We start from the raw sequence: 18,610 nt of genomic DNA on the forward strand, positions 1-18,610 counted from the left end.
TTCTATTTTATAATCCCGAAGCTTTCAAACAAGATTTTAGAGTATAAATTTCTGGAAAATTCGTTGGAAACAGGGTTTGGTACCAAAGCTGGCAATGGCGGCCATGTTTGTTCAGATATACCACTTTGAGCTTAAAATCGAATAACCATTCAACTTTTAAAATTTTTGTTTAAGAAAATGGTACAATAATTGAAAAACGTATAACATGAAATGCGTTTATAAGATACTCTCGGAAACATTTATCCCATCAAAGGTATCCAAGTACCTCCAACTGCCTTATCAATAGCGTTTTAAGGTGACGTTTCTATTTTCCTCTCAATTTTAACGAAATTTGGTCGGTATATGGCGTTACTAGTTACAATGCGGCCGTTTTCAATTCTCTAGAGGGAAATTGATTAACCAAGTTTGTGACGAGTTTCTTTGATTGAAGATATTGTAATATTATCAGACATTGGGAGAAAATATGCGCGCAAGGGGGGGGGGGGTGTCGTGTCTTTATACCCCTACCCCTAACGTTTTCGACCTAGGCATATACTCGTGCAATGAGATGATGCTTGTCATGGGGGTTCAGAAACCTTTGTGCATTTTGCTTATGTAATGTGCAACTTAAGTTATTTGACTCACTGTTGTTAAAATTTTAACTATTATGATGTCATAATTGTATTTAAAGATCGATCAAACCTGCTATAAACTCTGTTTATATCCATAATGGTCAAAAGTACCCAAAATGGCGGGTTTTTTAATGTATCAAAAATTGTTTAGAGAACCCTTATAGCAGATTGGTGTAATGTATGAATTAAAGAAATGACACTTTTCTTAGAATAGTTTATTGTTTCCAAAAATAGAGAAAAGTTAAAAAAAAATTCAAACCTCTTGTGCGGTTGAAAGCATGTTAAAAAATGGTGGAATGAGCTATAAAATTCGGAATTTAAAGTTATTAAAGAAAGTTTTCCCCTCAAACTGATTTATTTTGAAATGAGAATATTCTATTTTATAATCCCGAAGCTTTCAAACAAGATTTTAGAGTATAAATTTCTGGAAAATTCGTTGGAAACAGGGTTTGGTACCAAAGCTGGCAATGGCGGCCATGTTTGTTCAGATATACCACTTTGAGCTTAAAATCGAATAACCATTCAACTTTTAAAATTTTTGTTTAAGAAAATGGTACAATAATTGAAAAACGTATAACATGAAATGCGTTTATAAGATACTCTCGGAAACATTTATCCCATCAAAGGTATCCAAGTACCTCCAACTGCCTTATCAATAGCGTTTTAAGGTGACGTTTCTATTTTCCTCTCAATTTTAACGAAATTTGGTCGGTATATGGCGTTACTAGTTACAATGCGGCCGTTTTCAATTCTCTAGAGGGAAATTGATTAACCAAGTTTGTGACGAGTTTCTTTGATTGAAGATATTGTAATATTATCAGACATTGGGAGAAAATATGCGCGCAAGGGGGGGGGGGGTGTCGTGTCTTTATACCCCTACCCCTAACGTTTTCCACCTAGGCATATACTCGTGCAATGAGATGATGCTTGTCATGGGGGGGGTTCAGAAACCTTTGTGCATTTTGCATATTCAAACCTCTTGTGCGGTTGAAAGCATGTTAAAAATGGTGGAATGAGCTATAAAATTCGGAATTTAAAGTTATTAAAGAAAGTTTTCCCTCAAACTGATTTATTTTGAAATGAGAATATTCTATTTTATAATCCCGAAGCTTTCAAACAAGATTTTAGAGTATAAATTTCTGGAAAATTCGTTGGAAACAGGGTTTGGTACCAAAGCTGGCAATGGCGGCCATGTTTGTTCAGATATACCACTTTGAGCTTAAAATCGAATAACCATTCAACTTTTAAAATTTTTGTTTAAGAAAATGGTACAATAATTGAAAAACGTATAACATGAAATGCGTTTATAAGATACTCTCGGAAACATTTATCCCATCAAAGGTATCCAAGTACCTCCAACTGCCTTATCAATAGCGTTTTAAGGTGACGTTTCTATTTTCCTCTCAATTTTAACGAAATTTGGTCGGTATATGGCGTTACTAGTTACAATGCGGCCGTTTTCAATTCTCTAGAGGGAAATTGATTAACCAAGTTTGTGACGAGTTTCTTTGATTGAAGATATTGTAATATTATCAGACATTGGGAGAAAATATGCGCGCAAGGGGGGTGTCGTGTCTTTATACCCCTACCCCTAACGTGTCCGACCTAGGCATATACTCGTGCAATGAGATGATGCTTATCGGGGGAGGGGGGGGGATTCAGAAACCTTTGTGCATTTTGCTTATGTAATGTGCAACTTAAGTTATTTGACTCACTGTTGTTAAAATTTTAACTATTATGATGTCATAATTGTATTTAAAGATCGATCAAACCTGCTATAAACTCTGTTTATATCCATAATGGTCAAAAGTACCCAAAATGGCGGGTTTTTTAATGTATCAAAAATTGTTTAGAGAACCCTTATAGCAGATTGGTGTAATGTATGAATTAAAGAAATGACACTTTTTCTTAGAATAGTTTATTGTTTCCAAAAATAGAGAAAAGTTTAAAAAAATTCAAACCTCTTGTGCGGTTCAAGGGCGTATTACACTAAATCACTGCGCGAAAGGTGCAATGGTGATGAGTTCCGGTTAAACGTATATGGCTACTGGAGACAACGTGGTGTCCTTAGGGACCATGTTCTTCGTGAGGTTGACATGTTCTGATTTAAATGAAAGATGCTAGCCTATTAATGACTAAAATAGATATGAAATTATACAAATCGATTTCACAAGAAAAGTAGGCCCTGTCCGAATTACTGCCAACGGAACAAGTTTTAATGCTAGTTTTGGTGTTGAAATAGCGGCGTCGCTTTTCAACATTTTTAATAAAAACTGATTCTATAAAGTTCCCCAAAATTGAAGCTTAAATAAAATTTCAGTCCTTAATTAATACAGGGATGACGTAAAAAAGTGACAAATATTGTCACGCCTGGTAGAAAACGCCGTTTGAAAAAGTTGATTTTTACGTGCTTTTCAATGGAGAAGTTATTTGGTGGTTTACGCCCCTAACAGCGAGTTCGCTATAATCAGTCGCTTTGCGACTGGACCAAAAGACTATGTCTGAACTTTTGAGGGCGATTTGTGACCCCTAGTGCAAAAGCAGAGTCAACATGGACGGTGAGTAGTTTTGTTTACAAAATTTGCCGTAGAATGATACCAAATTCGACATGTTTTTGTTCTTGTTTGATGATGAAAAGTTGTTCCGATGAAAATTTGGGGTGTTGAAATTTGGAATCTTCAAACCGTGTTATTATCCGGGCGGAATTCGATGTGAAAAAACGAGTGAATTAGTCACGTAGCGAAGGATGTAAGCTTTCGTGTGATACCAAATTCATTACATCGTGGTTTGGTTCAGTTGATTTTGAAATGGACTCGAAATCAATCAATGATTATAATATTGTGGAGCTAGCAATGTGGAGCATTTTACATTAATGGCTTGCAAATTTAATTTAAATCGTTATTGTTTGAAGTTTATAATTATTTTATCTTGTTAAATAATTAATTAATTATTTTTTTAATATTATTTACAATTCCAGGATCTGTGACGCGTGACGGGAGGCACGAAAAACCGCACAACAAAGAGGAAAGCAACAGAGACAAACATGGAACTTCAGTGGTTGATGAGGAACTACAATTCATATTTAAATATCTCTAAAACACTGTCATGACTGTAGACTGTCATTATTTTTAAGGGGACTGTTGAATTGTAAATTATGGAAGCAAATCTCTGACTGAGACCGAGACGGTATTTGATGAGAAATGACGTCAAAGACGTGCGTCGTCTTGTGGTTGGAATTGTGAATTTTATTCCTGGACCTGCACCATACTGCAGAAAGAAATCAGAGGCTTGGAACGTAGAATGGAACAAATCCGAACAATAAATATTTAGTTTATACGATGATCTTGATTTATTAATTATGGTTATGGAATACAATGGAAATACTTCATCGTCAACAAATTTAAAATATCAGGTACTGAGCTTGAAATCACAAATCATTTTCTTTTTTTAATTGTGCTAAATTATTGTGTAAAATCAGCCTTATTTATTTTTGCCTAAATTTATTGATTTTGACTGAAATTTTCAAAATATGTTTGCAAAAAATTGTCCTGACCGACCGACACTAATTTAAAAGTCTATGCACTCGTAAAACAACCTTTTTTTGGTTGCCTCACAGTTATATTTAAAACGGCAAGAAAATATTATTGCATTGTATAGTTGAACAATTGCCTGCATAAATTTACATCAGATTTGGATTGTTCATTTGACTCGGCTTCACCTTCATGTATAAACTATCTATATGAAAATTAGTTAATTCCTGTTCATCGTAGAACGTTCCCACATGGGGTATACAGCGTAGAACGCAGACGCGAAAACTTGTTATTGCACAAACACGATTAGTCGGTTCTGAAAATGTTGCAGCTGCGCTGTATGCCCTTGTGTTGGGTACCGGTACGAAAATGTCCACAATGAACATGAAATTAGCAATTTTCCTATCCAGGATCAGCTTTTGAAAAATATTGTTTTATCAAGCCGAGTAATCCCCAGATGTTTTTTCCTGAATTCATTGATCTGCTAGTCCTTCAAGAATGACTATCGGCTTAGGTTAAAATCTATTAATAGCGAGGCGACTTGGCCTTCGGCCTCGTTGTTCGGCTTTGCCGAACATGCTCGGCTTCGCCGAGCCCCCCCCCCCCATAGCTGAGGTCATTCTCGAAGGACTATGATCTGCCAATGCATTGCATTTGTATAAATCTCTTCCAAAATGTAAATACCATAGTAATTTGATTATTCAGTTTGTACCGCTAGAAGTTAAAAAGAAATAAAACAACTGTTTCAGAAATAAAAAAAAAGTGAAATGCTTTCTTTTTAATAAAAAATAATTTTCAAAATGGAGTGCTTTGTAGCCGTTATATGGCTATTTACCCCACAGGTGTGGTAACCGTATGCAGCTTAGCCTGTGCCCGGGAGCCTGAGTGTGTTTACCGAAGCTGGACCAATAATATCTTGCTTTATTCCGTTTATGTATGATAGTGTGATGTTGCATCATTGATTTACCCATCCCTGATTTACCCCAGAATATTTGATAAAACCATTGAAGCCTGCTTAAACAAGAACAAAGTCAAGTTAGTTTGGGCTGAAGATGCAAGAGTGCAAGAAATAGGGCCTACATATAACATATTCCATTTCCCAGATCTTTCTAGAAAAGAATGTGGTATCTTGCCTGGCAGTGTGACATCCATTCAATCAATTTAAGCTTAGGGACCGTTCACAAACACTTGTTAGGCCTGGGGGGTGCTCATACAAAATGGGGGGGGGGGGGCTTAAAAGTTTTGACCCTCGGGGGGGGTGGCTGAACATTATGACCATAAATTTTCCCAGGAAAATTGAGTTTATTTATGGATGGGGTGTACCTATAATTTTCATTTTAAAAATGGGGGAGGTCCTGAAATTATTGAGATCTGAAAAGGGGCCCCGAAAAATTTTCGTGATGAAATTTTTGCACCCCCAACCAACAAGTCTTTACTGATTTGACCCCGATCATAATAAAATGATCGCGATCGCCGTAGTTCTGCAGTGCAAAGCTTCATGCTTCAAGTAAATAAAGGAGAACTAGCGTAAAATGTTTCCCACTTCCACCTGGTTACATTTTTTTCATGCATACACTTCAACATTTCCTTTCAATTACTTCAGCTGCACGTAAAATGGTAAACATAGCTTGTTTACTTCATTGTTTATTTACCTATCGTAATTTTGAATATTCATGATCTTGTATGTCAATCGACCAATCACAATCGGTTATTTGCATGACGTAAACGCAAAATTTGACCTCTGTCGTGACCTGATAAACAATTCTCCTCGTGTTAGATTCTGTCATGGACGAAAATAATTTTGATGTCGACAGTTGAGATATTTTTCGTGTTATTATCCGGGCGGAAATATTTCATGTAAATTGAATACTTGTATTACGTGGAAAACAGATCAAACTTTGGAAATATTGTGTTTTTCTGGATCATGATCCGATATTATGTGAAAAAAAACACATTTCTTGACCGAAATTTGAGGCGAATCATATGATTTTTTTCCCGAGGTAAGTTTGACCTTCCAAAATATGTTTTAAGCCATAATTTTATCATCAAACACTAATATATAGTATATAGATATAATATTTTGCAGAAAAGCAAATTATTTTATGATATTTTAAGGAGAAATTTGAACTCCAATTTGGGGTTTCGACCACGCAACTGCATTGAGCTACCGAGGTCACGCTGTGTGCACGGGTCGTGGAAGTTAGAAACTAGAGGGTGCACTACACTAAATCCTTCCGCATTTGGTGTAACCTTTCATAGTTCCGGTAAAAAATAGCACCTATGCGAAATATATCGGCGTCCCGAGGGAACCAAATTTGAGTGACTCTTGGTAAAAAAAAAAAAAAAGATAGAATAGGAGCTCAACATTACATATCTGTTCAGAAAATTTTCTGAATCGAATGTGCATGGGTAATAGGCCCTCGGAACAATATCATGGCCGGAACTGGTAAGGAGGCGAGCGTGTCGGCTGAAATTCGGGATGGCGCTGTTCAGGAGTTCGTATCTCTCAAGTTTGTCTTAACTTGTCCCAAAAATTAAATTTAAATAAAAGTTTAATCTTTATTTAAGACATTGGTTTGATAAAAATATTAAAAATGTTGTTACATGGGGTAGAAAAAAACAAACTTACTTTCTTGTATTTTCCCGTGTATTTCAATGGGACGATTATTTAGTGGTGTGTGCCCTAGACGCTCGCTGCACGACCTGCTGGCTGACTGTAGGATTCGAATGAATACAGGCAATACGGGAATACATACCGGCCGTAGTTTTCACTTTTATATTATGGATTTCAATTCTTTGAAAAGCAGAAGAATACTCGCACTTGCTTGTGTATTTACATGTGGCTTGATTGCATCTCTAACTGTAAGTTTATGTGTAATATATTGTGAGTAAATCAAAGGGCCATCGCCCCAAAACCTGCATAGTTTTTGAGTCTATATCCGTGTGGTACTGTGGTAGTCGAACCATGGAATTACATGGGCGAACAGAGCAATGCAATTTGTTCAATGAGTTATAGGCCGGTTCATAGTGTATATATTCGAAGGCGAATATTCGGCTTCGAATACTTTTTGGTCGTCAAAATATATACGGCTTATGAAGTATAATGCATGCTGTTTAATATTTTGAACACATAAATTTGGCTGGGCCATTTGATGAAGTAGATTTGAATAGATTATTTTAACATGCTTAAGGGTACACGAAAATGAAATCGATTGTCATTATCTAAATCAATATAACACTTTGATGTTTTGCAAAAGTTCATTCTACAAATATACTTTGAAAACTTGCTTGAATTATTGTTGTTAATGAGTTATGTAGGTTTTACCAAAGTGTTGTTGTTTTAGCCCTCTTTACAACATAACTCAAGAACCACAGGACCTACTACAGAAGTATATCTGTGATATTTGAATTATACACGCTTGCTATGAAAATGATCAATGCAATTTTTGCCAAAGTTCACTACCATTCGCAAGATGTTGTGAACTACCTAATCGCAACAGTTTAATAGTTGCTAACTTTATGTTGTGCTACAATCCTTTTTGTATTGTGGAAAACACGCTTCACGGCAACCTAATTTTGGTGAACTGCCAAGAATTGATCTTTTTCATGTTTTATGGCAATTTAACTCACCAATTTGCAGGGCGTGGCAAGCGGGTGGAGAGCTAAAAAGGGTGGACGTAGTTAGTCCATGTACCCCGGGGGTTTAGGGGTCCGAGGAAAGCGAAAATGAAATAAGGGGTTCAGCTTGAGGTTCAGATGGATGCAAGTAGAGTCTTCATAACTGAAATTGTAACACTTACCATACGTTCACTTTATTATAAGTCCAGTGTTTTGTCAACACTAAACACTAAACAAGTTAACAAGTTAAAGTTTATTTCTCCATCATATCATAATTACTTAGTATACAAAAGCGGTAGGGTGGTATTGTACCAGATCTTGATGGGCCCCAAGGATTAAAACAATTAAAGGAAAGGAACAAATAAAAAACCGAATTTAAAAAAAAGAAGGATTTGAAGACGATCAAACATGTCAAAGCACTTTCTCGCATATTTTGATGCATTTTGATTTGCATGAATTAGATGTTTCCATGTAAATGCTTTATTGTTAACAGTCGCTTTATAATCGACAGTCTTTATGTGCGCTCATTTTTGACGGTCAGACCTTCCTTGTCAGTTAATTTTTTTGTTTAATTTTGCTTTTGGCCTACTTTTTGTTTTGTATTTTGTCTCTTTTTTGACTTTGTTTCTTTTTCCTTCTTTTTATATTTTTTTTCCTCTGCTATCAAACAGTGACAGCTTGATTTATATGAAATGTACCACACTTAAATTTGGCTTCTTAAAATAAATGTTTTGCATATGGATAGCTCAGTAAAAATATGTTCTGTAAATTGCAGGGGACTGAATGATGAAGTCAAGAGACGTGATGTTTTTAATTACCTAAGAAAATTGTTTCGATATATTGTCTTCCGGATATACATTGGGACCAAAAAGTTATGGCCAGGTCTGAATGGGGTTACGAAATTTATATGGCAGGAAACACTACTAACTCTAGAGGAGTGGCAGTTTTGATTATTACTCATAGATTTCGAAAAAGCATTTGATACGGTATCACGTGATTTTATATTTAAAGCTCTAAAAGCTTTTTATTTTTTTGGTTTGAAACGCTATTATATGAATTCTTCTTCGTCAGTAATATTTCAAAACCGTTTCAAATTCAGCGTAGTTGTAGGCAGGGCGATCCGCTTTGTTTTATGTGCGGAAATTTTAGCTTTAATGATCAAAGGATATATATAAGAACATAAAAGGAATTAAAGTAAATGACATGAATTTTAAAATTACACAATACGCAGTCGACACAACGTTGATATAAGATGGCACAGAAAGATCGCTAAAAAGCGCCTTTGATACTTGACATATTGTCCGTGAAATGTCTGGTTTGAAACATAATATTGACAAAACCGTGGCAGTATGGAGAGGATCATATAAAAATAGATCCACAAAAACTTGTGAAAATAAAAACTAACTTGGAATTTTAAGGGCAATTTTGATTTTTTAGGAATTTCTTTCAATACTGATTTGGTACAAATGGGTAAACAGAACTACGACAAATCACTTGTACTGATGAAAAAGATGATTTCCAATTGAAAAAAGGAACCTTACTGTATTGGGTCGAGTTGTAGTGGTAAAATCGTTGGTTCTTCCTAAGATCAGATATATTGCGCAGATGCTTCCAAATCCGAGCATAGATTTTATCAAAACAGTTAATGGCATCATTTTTAAATATGTTTGGAATAGGAAGCCGGACAAAATAAAAAGATCTCAGTTTGTACAAGATTATCAGAATGAAGGAGTTAAAATGCTAAATAAAAATTCCCTTTAAAAGGGAAGGCCAGCGTCAATGCAGAAGAGGTCTTGTAAATAGTTTGGGTCACCGTGAAAGGCATTTTTTAGGATCACGCTTACATCCATGTTACATGACAGTTCACCAAACCATCAATGGTGAGAACATGCACACTGAAACAGCAAAACACATTAACTCCTATAACTCCTGTCAACTCTTTAATTCATTACTCCAAATTGTTCTGTATTTTTGTCTTTACTGCTTTTTACCCATGCTTATTATAAAAATCAAGAAATACACTGCAGTTGTTAGTTAATTCGCTATGTTAACTCAACTTACATGCACATTTTATTTTAAAATAATTTTATATTATTTCGCAATGTATAATTTACTATAAAGTAGATAGTGGCAAGCACATGATAAAGGACTGATCATTCACTACAATCTTCACTTTTAAACTGTATTTTTTGAATGTGTTGATTGTTAGTCCGAAACTCCTGCAAAGCTATGGACATGGCATCTTACCTACTCCATTCTGTAGTCTGCATTGTGTGTTTTCTCAGTCTTCAATCATTTTGTTGAATGTAATTTTATGAATCAAATAAAAAAGATAGAAATTGGCCTCACTTTAGTTATGTGTCATTTTACAGTATTTATCATTTATAAAGTAAGACAATAATTTATTTATTTTCTATAAGTGCATGTCAAAATATGGGATATATTGTTCAATATTATAGCTAGCCCCTAAAACCTTATTTTCAATCGGATTTTTCCCGTTGAAAAGACAAAACTGATGTTAAAGATAGCAATAATATCATCAATAACATTTTGAGTCAATTTTATCCACAAAACGATACAGGATAGGATAGATAATTACTTTGACTTCAATGTGGTCCATATAATGAAGATTTTGATTCCACAACATTATTAGATCTGTTATCAACATATCAATTATGCACTCACAGGCAACCAAACATCATGCTATCAGTAGTCCACTGATATGACCTCGTGATCATTCCCCCGCTTTGACCATGTCATTTTTTTGATATGCTGATTGCTTAACAAGTTTATGTTTATATGTGTAGGCCTAACTTATGATAACTTTTTAAGTCATAATTAATTCAAACATAACTTTGGCAATACTCAATCGTTTTCGTTCGTTGAAACGGCAAAACATACATTCTTTTCCTTGCAAATCGAATTAGCAGACATCAAAAACATTTCCACCACGAGAAGTAAAAAAATAATTCATACCAATAGAAGAAGGCTATAATCTTAGCTAATCTTTAGTGTACACAAACCCCATCTCAGAATTAGGTACCAGCGCCCTATGCGCTGGCGAAAATGTCGAATCTCATATAAATGCACTAAAATAAACTGGATTCGGAGGGTTATTCAAGGTGACAAAAAAATGGATAAATTGTCAAATTGTTTGAATGTAAAGACTAACGATATTTGCTGTACAGGTCAAGTCTCATTTAATGCAACCAAAAATAAGGTAGACAAATAGTTCTGGTATGACGTTGTTTTTCTTGGTCCTCATTCATTACTTACAATAATGTTGTTTTTATATTGAAAACTGCATTATTCCAAGTTTTAGCACACACCATTTCAGTAGGACAAGTATTTGTGAAATGTCAAAAATATAAAAATAACATAATGTAAGTGAAAAATGTGCTAGTGTGCGATGCGTAATTCTTCTTTCCCATGTATATTGATATATTAAGAATAACGATTAAGTATTTTTATATTGGTATAATTATATGCCTATGCATGTTATGTTTCCATTTGTAAATTAATGTTTAAATGTGCTAGTGTGCGATGCGTAATTCTTCTTTCCCCTGTATACTTATTTTAACTTTTAAATGTCTCACACATATTGCCCCTGAGTATCTTTCTTCATATTTTACTTTCACTTACTCTGCGCAATCCAAATGCCAAGGGGTCAGTCTCAAAAAAGTTTGGTTGTTCCAATATGGAAAAGCTCTTCTGGAAAGAAAAGAAAACTATTCTTTATAGAATAATTTGAGCTTAACACATTATTGCATTTTGTATCATGTTTGGCTTCTTTATTTTGTGTAATATATTTTCTTATTATTTTGTTATTATCATGTTCATGTATATAAATATTTATAATCTGTTCTTCCAGGGAGACCAGTACATTTGTATTGATGGAGTTTCATGAATAAATAACGAATAAATAAAATAAATAAATAAATATTCATAGGTTCTTTTATTAATCTGGTGTAAAATGAATTATCTTTACTATATCAAACACATTGTTGTAGGTCGAGGTGAATAGGCCTATATTTCAAGCTCCTCCTTTTCGGCACTCACACTTGCGGGGACTTGGACTTACCAATGTGGCAGATGCACCAAGGTTGACTGACCTTCAAGTAGGGACCGAGGTCCCTAAACGAGAATGGATGCCTAGCGCGGAAGAAGGCAATAACATAGGTGAAACCAATGCAGGGAATTGCCGTTATTATGTACTGAATAACAAGGACATTGTTAAAGGTAGGTAGGGGGTTAAGGGTGGGAACACTCAAATAATATAAAACCGAAAGGAGTATCATCCCAGCAAACACAAAACGTTTTTGACATCATTCGCAAAAGGTTATAAAAGGTTGTCAGAAAACGTTTAAATGTCGGGTTATATAAAGGGTATATTAAGAGTATAAAATGTTTTCATAACCTTAAAAACATTTTTTGATAATCTACTGCTCAGCAAACAAAAATGTTTTACAGAAAACGTTTAAATGTAGGGTTATATAAAGGGTATAAAACGTTTTAATAACATTCCAAAAACATTCTTGAAAACTTGATACAAAACATTCTAAACAGAATGTTATTTTGGGGTTGAAAAAATATGCCCAAAATATTTTCAATAACGTTTTAAAAACGTTTTTATGACCTTCATATAACCCGACATTTAAATGTTATTAAAAGGTTTGTAAAAAACCTTTTAAGAACATTTCTGTGTTTGCTGGGTTCAAATATTTTAACATAATGTTATTTAAGTATTGACACAATATTTGGCAAAAATGTTTGCAAAAATAGTTTACAATAACATTTTTGAAAACATTTAAAAATATTGTTGTAGTGTGTTTTCATACAAAACGTTTTAAAACGTTATCATGACCTTTATATAACCCGACATTTTAATGTTAATAAAACGTTTTTACAAAAACCAAAAGCCAAAATATAACTTATCTAAAACGTTTGAAAAACGTTTTTGTGTTTGCTGGGATGAACAGGTGACTAAGGAAACAATATACGTGGCTATCATTATATACTGCGCCAAAAAATATCCTTACACTTGGCAAAATAATCATAATTTCAAAACTGAAGCATATTGTGGTAATTTTTTTTAAATAGATGCACTATCTAATCCTGCACATTATGACACCACGTTGAATCCAATGTGACCTCAAGAAATAAAGTTACAAGCAATTGAATAAACGAAGGTCCAGTTTTAAAAGTGACAAACTGGTCTATGCAAGGCGCAAAAAGATTCTAACAAGCGCAACAAAGAGACAACACAGTTTCTTCAATGAAGCGTTATTTAAAGCAGTTTTTATTTCAGTTTTTACTTCTCTGTACTTTTCATAACTTTCATTTTATTTGTCAGTTCTTTTGTTTCAGTTTTCTTTTGTTCCTTTTGTTTTAAATTATAGCCAAACGCATAAATTAGCCATTCACCACTCTCAAACCAGATGTCTAGTCTGTGGAGTTTTGAATAGGACAGTTTGTCACTTTTAAAACTGTACCTTCGTCTAATCAAATGCTTGTAACTTTGCTTCTTGAAGTCACATTGGATTCAATGTGGTGTCATAATGTGCAGGATTAAATAGTGCATCTATTAAAAAAACAAATTTACCCAAATATTGTTCAGTTTTGAAATTGTGATTATTTTTCCAATTGTAAGGATACTTTATTGGCGCAGTACTGAACTCTTGTCTCCAAAAAAAATACAGCACCAATTTTTTTATTCTGCCAAATGAAGCACAGTTAAATCGTAATATTTTAGTCAGTACTAACTGAGAATAAAACATATTTGTAATTTGGCGGAAAATGGGTCAAAAACATGCAAGTTTGTATGTTTTCTTACAATTGCAGTCACATAATTCAAACACTTTGAATTCGTCCAAGCACTGAAATTCATGAGTATAGGCCAAGAGTTTGCTTATACAAGTACTTTAAATATCTTAATTTTAAAAGTTATTGGAAGAATTTTAATTATGCATTTAAAAATGCAGCTTGAAATTGGTCTTTGTACAAATCTTTGCGCTTGATTGTTACACTGTAATTTAATATTATTCATTTTATAGACTCCCTGCTCATTTATCTTTATTGCTATTCGTTTTGAATTGACGAGAAATACTTTTCATTTTGATTAGGTATATTATCACTTTGAACTGACAAAATGAATAATTTCCTACCTTTTTAACAAGTAACTCTTTAAATTGACAAGATCTCCAACTCATCATTGGCCTGGACAAGATCACCCATTACATTTTAAAAAGATTCTGATCTGTCACCCTCTGACAAGACAAACTATTCAAATTTGATTTCAAACTACTCAAAGTTGGGTCATTTAAGATTGTTCATAATACGAAAACACCAATTAAGCTCCATTTTTTCTGGAATCTGGAGAGGAATTATTACGCCCGTAGCCAATCAGAAAAGATGTTAGAAAAATAAGGGGAGTGAATTATTACGCCCGTAGCCAATCAGAAAAGATGTTAGAAAAATACGAGGAGTGTATTGCACTCGGTGATGGAGGTGGAAGCATTGATGTAGATACATTATATCTGATATTATTAGTAAAAAAAATTGGTATAAAAGTAGTAAAAAATTAGACAAAATTATTTAAAGTATTATTGTTGATGTGCTTGTCCAAGCTAAGCACTCGTCCCTGCGGGGCTTGAGCATTGACATCAACATCTCAACGGACATACATTGATTTGTCCGATTGATATGTAACCCAATCAAACACAGTTTATTTTTTGCGAATTTTAAATACCTTTAATTTGATGTTAATGTTATTATGCGAATTTGTTCATTTCTTTATGCAATTATTTTTTATTATCTTCAGGCGACATCGTTAGCATAAGAATAGATGCCCGAGATAAATACAACCAGCCACGTTTTGTTGGCGGTGACTTTTGGTTTGTTTTGCTGGAAAGTAAGAAACCTGCTGCCAGTACTGCTGGTAAGGTAGGTACTATGCCCATTTAGGCTATTCTTACTGTCATTTAATATTGAATGCTTTAGCAGAAAGTATCTTTGCATATCGTCAACCTGCTTCGGTTTTTGCCTAAGTCAGGTTTTGTAATTTTGAGATCAAAGTACAAAATATGGTTCAAGCATGCATTTAAACATATATTTACCAATCTTTGCACAAGAACAAATGATAATGACAAATGAAAGGGACTAATCCAAAATAATTAGGGTGATTACGTAACTGATGCATGCTTGAACCACATTTTGTTCTTTGTTCTCAAAAAACGACCAAGATATGCAACATTGCCAAAAAGGCAATGCATAAATAATCAGAGAGGACCAGCAAATTAAGGACTATGCCATATGTGACGTGGTGTATCAAAAAGAGATACTTTTGGGCAGGTTATCAATTTTGAGTGTTTTGCATTATCTTAAATATAGAGATACTTTGCTTTACAGCACCGTTTTCCCAAATGAAATCGGACATTCCTAAGCTAAGATATTGAGTTCGAAAGTTATGGTATTATAAAATTGGAAATTGAGATATATGCCTTTAAAAATATTATTGACAATGTTAAGAATAGGAATTACCTTGACAAATGTCTCAAAAATACAAGATGCCAGTTATATTCCGATCTGAAACTATCAGACAATATTTTAAACATTATTAACATCATCATCATCATCATCATCATCATCATCACCATCATCATCATCATCATCATCATCATCATCATCATCATCATCATCATCATCATCATCATCATCATCACCATCATCATCATCATCATCATCATCATCATCATCACCATCACCATCATCATCATCATCATCATCATCATCATCATCATCATCATCATCATCATCATCATCATCATCATCATCATCATCATCATCATCATCATCATCATCATCATCATCATCATCATCATCATCATCATCATCATCATCATCACCATCATCATCATCATCATCATCATCATCATCACCATCATTATCATCATCATCATCATCATCATCATCATCATCCAGTTGTTTGATGGGATCATTTATTAGTTTTTCAAACAAAACATGCACAACCAAATTTTAGGCTTAAACAGCTAAATGTGATATGTGTCATTCTTAACTTAAATTTCCCTTGTTTTACCAAATTATTAACTTTTATAGCATTTTTAAAGCTTTTCGGATACAAAATGTATCTATTAATGATGGCGCTATTTAATAACTGGATATTACTCTTTCAAGCTTTTAATACAAATAAATCCTTTTATTGTTTGATAATTTTGTTTCAACTATTCCAGCTGTTTTAATGATAGTATTAATCACCTACCCCTTGTAAATAAAGAAATATTATGATTTAGGATAAATAGCGCCATCTATAGTTTGCATTTAGTTAATAATGAAGCCAATTCTATATACATCTAACAACCCTGCATCATCATCATCATCATCATCAGTCGGCTGCGGAGCAGGTGACTACAAGAATTCTCCAACTATTGCGATCTTGGGCAAGCGAAACAATTTTGTTTGGCTGCAGCATCCATTCAGTATCTCCCAGGGGGTGTTGGACATGCTGTAAGTACAGTGTGCGCGGCCGTCCCGATTTCCTATTCCCATGTGGTGGAATATAAAGGGCACATTCTTTCACATGCTCGCCGTCTTCAAGACGCAGTATTATGGCCGAGAAATTTGAGTTGATGAATCTTGACTCTGGCAACCAGTGGAGTGGTGTTGGTCAGATTGTAGATAGTTTTATTTGGAATCCGATCCACACGCTTGATGTTTGACATGACTCTGTATCAAGATGTTGCAAAGGGATTTATATTGTTTCCCATGTCCTTGTTGATTTACTATGACTCGCACCCGTACATAAAGACAGTAACACAAGTTGTCTGGAACAGCTTGATTTTGTTTCGATTAGCAGTGATGGGCTTCTCCAAAGGTGTTCCAGTTTCCAGAAAGCTGCACAGGCTAGTGCTTTTTTTCTTTTTAGGTCTCCAACACTAGAGCCCATCTTGGAACCCAAGTACTTGAAGTCTGTGACATGGTTGATGGTACTACCACAGACTTCAAGTCAAGTGCTAGTTGGGCGTTACAGTTTGCAGTCATATACACTGTCTTAGGTGCGCTGATGACAAGGCTTAGATCTGCAGCAGTTGCAATCCTTGTAAGCTGTGACTTGACCCGGGCTATGGAAGATTCCAACAAGGCAATATCATCAGTAAAATCCAGGTCATTCAGCCTCCTAGCAGCATAATTGATTTAATAGCCTACGAGGATAATGAACAGGGATGCTGCCAACACATCACCCTGAAGTACTCCAGTTGTTACTTGGAAAGGCTTTGACATACTTCCATCTACCATAACGGCACTATTGGAGTCCTTGTAGAGCACCTGGATGGCATTGACCACAATCTTTGGTTTTTTTTATAATGCCGCAGCACTGAAAACATGACGGACCTGTTGATGGAGTCGAAGGCTTTTTTGAATTCCACAAAAGTGACTGTCAAGGGAGGTTGGTACTGCTTGAAGCCTTCCATGATCCTCCTTAAAATGTGTATTTGTTGAGCTTAGCTGCGACCTGATATAAAGCCAGTCTGGTTGCTTCTCAGTAAAGGATCAAATATGTGAGGTCGGATCCTGTTCAGAAGGATCTTGTTGTACACTTTTGCATGGATATAAGCGAAATACCATTGTCACAAGAGAGAGAGAGGTCACCTTTCTTTGGTAGAGGAATGATTACATTTGTGACCCATTGACGTGGCGGTTTTAGCGTTGAGAATACTTCTGTACAGCAGTACAGTGCTTCAGCAGTTATAGTACAGTCCAATGCTGCTGTCTTGTTGGTCTTCATGGCTGCCATTGCTTCGACTACTTCTTCACGGGCTGGGGGCTCAGTGATATATAATAGGAAAATCTTCAACAGCTGGTGCAGGAAGCTGTCGTTGTTAAAGCGGAATATTGGAATGTCATCTTTCCCTGGGTAAGATCCAGACCATGAGTAGATAGTGAGCAGGTTTATTTTACCTTGAAGGAATGGATAGTCTAGCAAATATGGGATAACATTCCCCTAGGCCATCCAATATGCTATGAATAAGTAGGACAACAATTGGTAACTACTGGTCAGTTTATACTCTTATTTCCACATCTGTTATTTTTATATGGGCCTTTAAGGAGTGAGCGAAAATATTCCTTCAATTCCTCAAGCAGTTCATGGCCATTGGTTGGGGCTGATCCATCCCTCTTTTTGACTTTCATCCCTTTCCTTAAGTTCTTCCCAGAAAGAGAGTGTATGATTTTCCAGGTGGTGGTGTAATTCCCCATTTCGTCGGCCAGCTTTAGGTTATCCATCTGTTTATTGAGGGCAGCAAACTCGTCAGCTTTATAAGAGTTGTTAAGGCTGGTGTTCAAGTTCCTCCATCTTTCTCTAGATTGACGAGACTTTGAAATGGAGTACCTTTGTTTGGCCTCATCCCTTTCAAGTTTAAGTCTGATGGTTGCATCTGATACCCAACTTCCCAAATGTCTCATACCTATCAAAGATGGGTATGGTGTCATCAATGCTCAAGACCTGGAATCTGTTTGATAGCTCCACCGAAATGCCTCAGGATCTTGCAACTTCTTCCAGTTGAATTTTGGTATCTTGCAAGGTTTTCTTTGCTAGTTCGCAGACTGGCAGCTAGACGGACGCTCACAATACGATGATCGGAGTTCACTTCTACTGGGTTGTATGCTCGACAGTTGTGGAGAGAATTTACCCACTTGCTGTTTATTAGAATGTGATCTAACTGTGCATGGGTTGATCCAGCTGGGTGGGTCCAAGTCCAGAGACGGTTCCTGGGTTGGGGGAATTTTATCTGGGCCGGTCTGAGATTGTACTCCTGGCAAGTGTTGACCAGACGC

General features: G+C 35.2%; 1 protein-coding gene across 1 annotated transcript in view; it reads left to right on the top strand.

Annotated features, from left to right (window-relative positions):
• The first annotated feature begins 6,842 nt into the window (after positions 1-6,842).
• LOC140163170 (NXPE family member 3-like) overlaps positions 6,843-18,610 on the top strand; it is a 48,088-nt gene continuing 36,320 nt past the window's right edge. Inside the window, exons 1-3 of the mRNA XM_072186557.1 lie at positions 6,843-7,003; positions 11,770-11,998; positions 14,580-14,701. Coding sequence (XP_072042658.1) covers positions 6,869-7,003; positions 11,770-11,998; positions 14,580-14,701 — 486 coding nt within the window. The 5' untranslated portion in view covers positions 6,843-6,868. The remainder of the gene's footprint in view (positions 7,004-11,769; positions 11,999-14,579; positions 14,702-18,610) is intronic.

This window comes from Amphiura filiformis, chromosome 10 (assembly GCF_039555335.1).
Source record: "Amphiura filiformis chromosome 10, Afil_fr2py, whole genome shotgun sequence".
NCBI classification, from domain to species: Eukaryota; Metazoa; Echinodermata; class Ophiuroidea; order Amphilepidida; family Amphiuridae; genus Amphiura; species Amphiura filiformis.